Raw genomic sequence first — 7,344 nt, forward strand, 5'->3', positions numbered from 1 at the left:
GTGAACAGACAAATAAATCTTTCATTTTAACAAAACCATAGGTGGATATTAAGATGTTAAATGTAGTATTTTTACCAGAATCACTGTAAAGTTGAACAGATGGAAACAGCCATCACAGCGAGCTAATTGAGGCTAATGCTAACGTCCGCAGCTCTTGGTTGGGATTTTTTTTTTTTAAGACTTGTAAAAAATATAAAAGTATTCTAATATCATGTCTCCTCCTGTTTGAGCTGTGGGGCTGAGTAATTAAATAAAAATGTAAACTTATCCTTTATATAAAACATTTAAGCCTAAAACTTAAAGACATGTTCACAATAGAAAGCGAGCTGTATTTCAACGTGACATCTTTAAAATCAGGTGTTCTGTGCAGAAATATTCTGTGAATAATGATAATTTATCATTTTGTACATTGAAGGTTCTTGTATAGTTACAGCTGAGTTTGTATAAATACAAACTTTATATCAGTGTCAGTGAGACATCTTAATCCAATAGTTATGTTTTATAAAAAGCAGGTTTTCACAAAATCATCTTGAAGTTTTCTTTTCAGTTAGGAATATTGGGGGCCGTACAGATTAAATTTGTGGATTGTAAATAAAAAATACACTGAATTAAACAGAAGCGGGACTTAAATGGTAGATTCTGTCTGCTTCTGTGTTTGAAAGTAAAATGAGTGACGTTATCGAATTTCCTTCAAGAGTGAAACTTGCTTCTTGTTTGCTCACTCTTATGTGATCGATTTGTGTGACCGACCACTGGGGACACTTTATAATCCGGTTAATCCTGAGCTGAAGCTAAGACTCGTTGCTCTGCAGCGAGGCGTCCCACACACCAACTTGAACAAGCCCTTGAGAAGTTTTGAAACCAATAAGAGTGTGCAAACATGAGCTTCATGTGGTCTGAGAGTCCACAGTGGGCGTCAAACTGTCTCCATAAACACATCCCGACACAATCCTGTCCTCCAGGTGTTAACATCCTCTGTTGTAGTCCTGAAAAATCCCAGATTTATCCTGTTAAAGCCATAAAAATGTCAGATTCTTGCTCCTCTCTCTCTGCATCGCGCCATCCGGTCAACAGAAAAGAACAAAACAAAAGGCGGTTTTTGCTCTCTTCTATAGCTGCGTGGTGACGGAGTCCTCTATGACGTCACAGTTGTCCCCTAAGACATCCTCACAGGGTCCCACCCACCCGCCCATCATCATCCTCAGCCCCCCTCCCCCCTCCACGCTGCCCTCGCCCGCCCTTTCCACGCCGTCGCTCTGAAAAACGTCCTCGCTGGAGTCCAGGAGGCGCGCGCTGGACTCGGACATGTTGGAAGCACAGTGCAGGGATTGGCAGGGGCACGGGGGAGGGAGGGGCAGCGCCAGGAGCGAGTCCCGTCCGTTCGACCTCCGTGGCGAGAACGACGGGTTGTCCACCGAGCGGCCCACCTCGTTCAGGTGGCTGTCGCTCCTTGTGACGTCGCTGAGTCCGAAGTCGGAGTGACTGTGGCCCCCCAGCGGCCGGAGCAACCCGTCGGAGATGGTGAAGGAAGGCGGGGACTGGAGGGCGAGCGGCATGGGCGGGGCTTTGCGTTTGGAGCGCGAGAACAGGTAGGAGAGGCGTTTGAAGGAGTCTGTCTTTGCGCTCGGGGCTGAGAGACGCTGCAGGCGGTTCTTTGTGCGAACGAGCGACGAGGAGAACGTCGAGGACAACGACGAAGACGACGAGGGGAGGATCGTAGTGGAGGAAGGGGGGATGACGGTCGTCTTCAACCCATTGCTCTTTGGTTTCCCCTCCTCTTCCTCCTCCTCTTCCCCCCATCCAATCACCTCCTCCACCTGCCCCTCCTGCCCCTTGTCTATCCGTGTCATTCCTGAAATGGAGCGCACCAGCGCCGACACGCCAAGCGTCGGGCCGGGCCTTCTGTCGTCTTCCACTGTGTTAGAGAAGGTGACACTTTTAGACTTCTGGACTCCTCCTCCTCCTCCTCCTCCTCCTCCTCCTCCTCCTCCTCCGCTGCCGTCTCCCGATTCGCTGTCATCCTCTGACGCCACGGCGGCGTCATCTTTCGTAGTCTCGCTGGACGAAGAGTAGTGTCGCCGCGGAGGACGCCGGTTGCCAAGGAGATCCAGCACCTCGTAGCGGAAACTGGAGATATCTTGTTTCAGCTCCTGCATGGAGACAGAAAACCAACAATGTTCAAGAATTTTTGATGTGAAATGATCACAGGAAAGAATATTCACTCGTACCTATTTGCTTAGTTAAATCCAGGTGGCAAATTTTTTTTTGGCCAGGCAGTGTATCTTCTCAAGACACGTAAAACGCTTTACACTACAATCTGTGCCTCATTTACCCGTTCATACAGCTCTCTACTAGATCTCTACAAAACTAATTGAACAAATATTCTAAAGAGACTAATCCGAGCTTTATCACATTCATACACTGATGGGACACACATCAGAGGTAACGAGGGGTTCAGTGTCTTTCCCAGGGACACTTCGGCATGTGGTGGCTGGTGGAGTTGAACCTCCAACTCTTACATTGGAGGACGACTGCTCTAACCACTCAGCCACAGCCGCCCCATAGAAGAAATGTTGGTTAATTTTTTGTGTGTAGTACCTTATTTTGACCACCGGATGGCAGTATAAGACAGTTTGAACCAAAAGATGGATAGTGAGAGAGTGAGCAGCGTGTCTCTTTAAGAAAAATGAGAGGGAGGCCCCTTGACGTGACATGGGCTGTCTCTCTTCGGTTCTCAAAATGGTGGACACTCTGTGAGGTTTGAGCTCTTTAGCATTTTTCACACAAAGCTTTTAATAAAAACAGTAAAGTTCTTAGCTTCTTTTTGCAGAGAAAAACAACTTTTTACACAAAGACACGGGTTTCAACCGTGAATTTTGGAGCTTTAACAAGGTCGGCCAGTTAGCTTAGCTTGTAGCTTAGCTTCTCAGCTTAGCTGCTTTTAGCGATCCAAAAACGTGATTTTGGATCGTTAAAACGTATTTTAAAGAGAAAAGAGAAAGGGAGGGGTCAGTGAAGAGCATCATCCGGTGTCTTCAGTAGAAAGAGAGAAACATAAAGAAACGATAAAGCCGATAAATGATAATGAAGTTGTTAGTTTTCATTAATCATGCGATTAATTGATTTATTGTTTATCGTGACAGGTCTAGTGGAAGATGTTTTTGTTTGCTTGAGGTCAATAGTTTTACAAACTGATGAAAACCAGATCTTTTTGTTTGTCTCGATGCATAAAACCCTTAAAACTGAAAGAGCGTACACCTACTTCGGACCATGTCTGGCATTTTTTATTTTTTTGGGTCATAAAAAATATATTTTTCTTTTTTCCACACAATCTGAAGTTCTTTCTTTTTTCTAAGTCTTCCGCGCTTCGATGAACATGAATGGAAAAGCCCGAACTGGAAAGAAGAGGGTGAGGAGGGTAAGTGGGAGAGATGAGGCTGATGGCTGCCTGAGAGAGGGGAGCTGAACCATCACTTTGTAGAGGCGAAGAGTGAAGAGGAGGACAAGCAGCGAAGAGCGACAACAGAGAAAGAAAGAGGGAATAAACAGTGAAGGTGAAGGGATGTGTGTCAGAGACGAGAGTGGGGTCATTCAGGGGGAAGCTACACCAATACTTCAACCAAACATAACTTGATTTGGTTAAACAGACGAAAATGGTCAAATGTTCCCTCCTCTTTCATATTCTGTAAAATGGAAAATAAATAAATAAAATAATGAAAATAACAGATTTTAGTGTTGCTGAATCACACACTGCAAAGAGATGGTTACGGTAAAAACAAAAGCCACTAAAATAATAATAAAAACAGTAAAAACATTACTAATTAAGTTAAATTTGTGCCATTTTATTTCAACAAAAACTACAAAGTAGATGAGCTAAAGTGGAGAAATAATAAAGAAATAGTGTGGTCACTTTTTAATTCATGTTTTGGTCGCACACTACTGTCATCCGTTCATCACATTACTGAGCTGCAGCACCGCGGCTTACTGTTTCTCATGTCGGCGTATCCATCTATACATCTCATTCAGAGGAACAAAGAGGCACCAGGGGTGGGATGGCTTCGACCCCCCTGGCCACCTCGGTTAACTTCGAAATTACACGGCGGGGGCAGAAAGTGTCTCAGTCCTGGTCGGATGTTTCTTTTGTTAGGTGTCCAAGATGTCAAGACGTCTTTCCTGTAAATTGTCATGGAGCATGCTATACTGAGAAAAGGGCTTCCTATAGGCTAGGCTAATGGTTAGCCAAATCATGGCATGTTTTTTTTTTTCATTTATTATTTTTCAGGTTCATAAAACAACACTTTAAAGGCATAATGTGAGAAACGCTACATTAGCAAACATTACTCTCTTAAATTTTGGATGACATCGTTTGTTTAGTTGATCAACATTGGTTTCTTCCAACAGAACGTCCGTGTTACTACACAAGCTAACGTGTGCCGAGCAAAGACCACAAGACTGATGAATATGGATGCACCGATCCACTTTTTTTTCCGATCCGATCCTGATACCTAAATATAAATATTGGAAATTTAAAATTATTATAATGAAGGATAGACTTTTTCAGTTCAAAGTTTTTGTCTATCCATTGTGCCGTAAGAGTAATCATGCTAACGGGGCTAACACGACGTCCAAAGTTCTGTGGTAAAACTCACCCACGTGCTATCGGCTGTTAGCTTCTCAATGATGTCGAAAATGACGGCTTGTAACTCGGGTAAGGCTACGTTGGAAAATTATCTCTGACTAGGGACGATGTAGCGAGGCTCAGTGTAGTCCAAAAATCTTCGGAATCAGACATCCTCACCAACGAAAAAAACTTTCACACTGCCGACATTTTGAATTTTTCTTCTCCGCTGTGAGATCAGGTAGGCACACGTGACGGCATTACATTGTGCTGCCGCTGAAGGCGTCCTCGTCACTGAGTTGTCCAACAAAAACAGCGTATTTTATATCGGTGAGTTATTTTGATGGAATGGCCGATGTCCGATATTGAACTTTAACACTAATATCGACCGATACCGATACTGTGCCGATAATATCGTGCATCTCTACAACAATACGGTAACCTGGTCTATGCTTGACATACATGCGTTAGCATAGCAACACAAACGTTGAGAGAGTAGCAACATACTAAACAAAGGCCACCACCAAAATTGGTTGAAGCTTAATATTAATATCTTGGCTAGCCATTAGCCTAGCTTGGAGGAAGACCTGCCCTATCTCCAGTCTCAATGTTCTGTGGCCGATGTCACAGCTGATGAGGAACAAACTACTACAATAATGACAGAACAGCAGTTCAGAAATAACCAAACTCATTTCATATACAAATGTTGAGAGGACGTTTTACCGTTTCGTATGGGGAAAACAGGATACGTGGCGTTTGTTCCGAGAAACAGCAGTAAACCCATCTGGATACGACAAAACTGATTTCCACTTCCCTTTAAATCCCTCATTTAACAAACAGGTTTAAGACAAAATTTCCATAAGCACCTGCGTAGACAGTCACAGTTTACCTTTCTTCCTTCTGTCTTTGCCCACCCAAGAAAAACACACGACTACAAAGATATCAACCCCATAAATCAGCTCGTAGCAACCTCATAGACTTTTTTTTTCCCACTTGCCATCTGGGATTTTGCACGCCTCGTGTCATTTTTATTCCTCTGAGAAGAAAACGCTGATGTTGGTCACACATTTCAGCACACAACAACCCATAACCTGAGCGCACTTAGACGTAGGTAAACACACCAGGAGGGAGAAGTGATTCAGTCCGCTGTGCACCTGATGTTGTTGTTGCTTTCAAAAGCCCAGAGGAATGTTCACTTCAAAGCCAGCCTCCAAGGGCATCATGGGAAACCTACGCAGGGTGTTAAAATAAATTACGGCTCAGAAAGATTGGGAAAAGGCGAAAACCCCTTGGCAGTGTTCCTATTGGAAGAGTAGATTTTTGGAATGAAAAGGGAGAAGATGAGGACAGCTGGTTTGTTATTTAACGTCTTTTAATAAATCTTTGCCGCAGTAAAAAAAACGGTACTGTCTGGTACCAATAAAAGCTGCAGAGTTTATAGGAGGGCTGACATAAATAAACGGTTGCTCTGAACCTGATGTTTGTTCAGAAGCAGCTCTGCAGAGTGTCGAGTTACAGAACAGCAGAAAGACATGGTTTGAGAAGAGGTTCCTCTCCCTTCTGCTTGTTTATTTGGAGCCCGTCACCGTGACAACAGCATCTCGTTGGCCACTCACCTTAAAGTTTTCTTCCGTCAGCCCTTCGTCCGTTTTCGCGCTGCGTATCATGGCGGCCACATACCTCTTCACCAGGTTTCGGATCACTTCCTGTTGAAGACAGTTCCCGTGGTTAATGATAATAAACCTGGATACACACATACCAAACTATCCCCATCCAACTTTCATTATCTGTCGCTTGCTGCTACAAAAGTCAGACGGTTATGTATCTCTTCCATGTGTGTGAATATACCTCGCAAACCAGCGACAGGTTTTTAATGAAACTCTCAGAAAGTATTGAACATACATCTACTGGCCGTCACTGAGAATTGACTTTAGCGAACACGAAAACTCGCATACCTGCAAACTTGTCGCTTTTCGGTAAAAGTCACCTATTTCAAACAAAATATGTCATCACGTGAACCATCGACATCCCAAGATTGTCCAGAGGTATAAAGGCAAAATTCCCCACTGACTGGACGTAAAGCAACAACAAGGTTTCTGTCTTCACAACAGAACATCTTTGGTGGAACACGAGTCATTTGGCCAATCACAATCCAGATAGATAGGGAAATCTTTCCTATGGATAAAGGAAACGAGTCTACGTTATAACTAGACACTTCTAATATTGGACGACGTTAGTTCTGAGATAAGTCTCATTATCTGCCGACAATATGCTGTAAATTAAAACTGATTTGGCAAAAAATTAATCATACTTTAGCAACGTTATGCGTGTCATGATCAGTTACCTTTTCCAACATAATGCTATTTGTAAGAGAAAGCTTGTCGGCATGTAATGCTAGCTAGGAAGTCAGCTAGCAGCAGTGAATTGCGCGTTAACGTTAGCCTATAATGTCAAACGCCCCACCCCCTACATACACACTACAGGTTTGTCGCCTCTTAAATCCTTTCTGAGTTTGCAGGTATGCAATTACCATAGTGGTGCAATTGGTACAAGAAGGTTGCTGGATCAAATCCGAGGCATGGACCTTTCTGGGTGGAGTTTGCATGTTCTCTCCGTGCATGCGTGGGTTTTCTCCGGGTGCTCCGGTTTCTTCCCACAGACCAAAAACATGCATGTTAGACTGACTGGTAACTCTAAATTATCCCTAGGTGTGTGTGAGAGAGAGT

The 7,344-nt window shown here is 43.7% G+C and overlaps 1 protein-coding gene across 1 annotated transcript in view; it reads right to left on the reverse strand.

Annotated features, from left to right (window-relative positions):
• Window positions 1-1,109: 1,109 nt before the first annotated feature.
• Window positions 1,110-7,344, reverse strand: part of trpc5a (transient receptor potential cation channel, subfamily C, member 5a) — a 185,997-nt gene continuing 179,762 nt past the window's right edge. The window contains 2 exon segments of the mRNA XM_037680517.1: window positions 1,110-2,150; window positions 6,235-6,324. Of these exon segments, the coding sequence (XP_037536445.1) occupies window positions 1,110-2,150; window positions 6,235-6,324 (1,131 nt within the window).

Source organism: Nematolebias whitei, chromosome 1, assembly GCF_014905685.2.
Source record: "Nematolebias whitei isolate Nwh7 chromosome 1, NemWhi1, whole genome shotgun sequence".
NCBI lineage: Eukaryota > Metazoa > Chordata > Actinopteri > Cyprinodontiformes > Rivulidae > Nematolebias > Nematolebias whitei.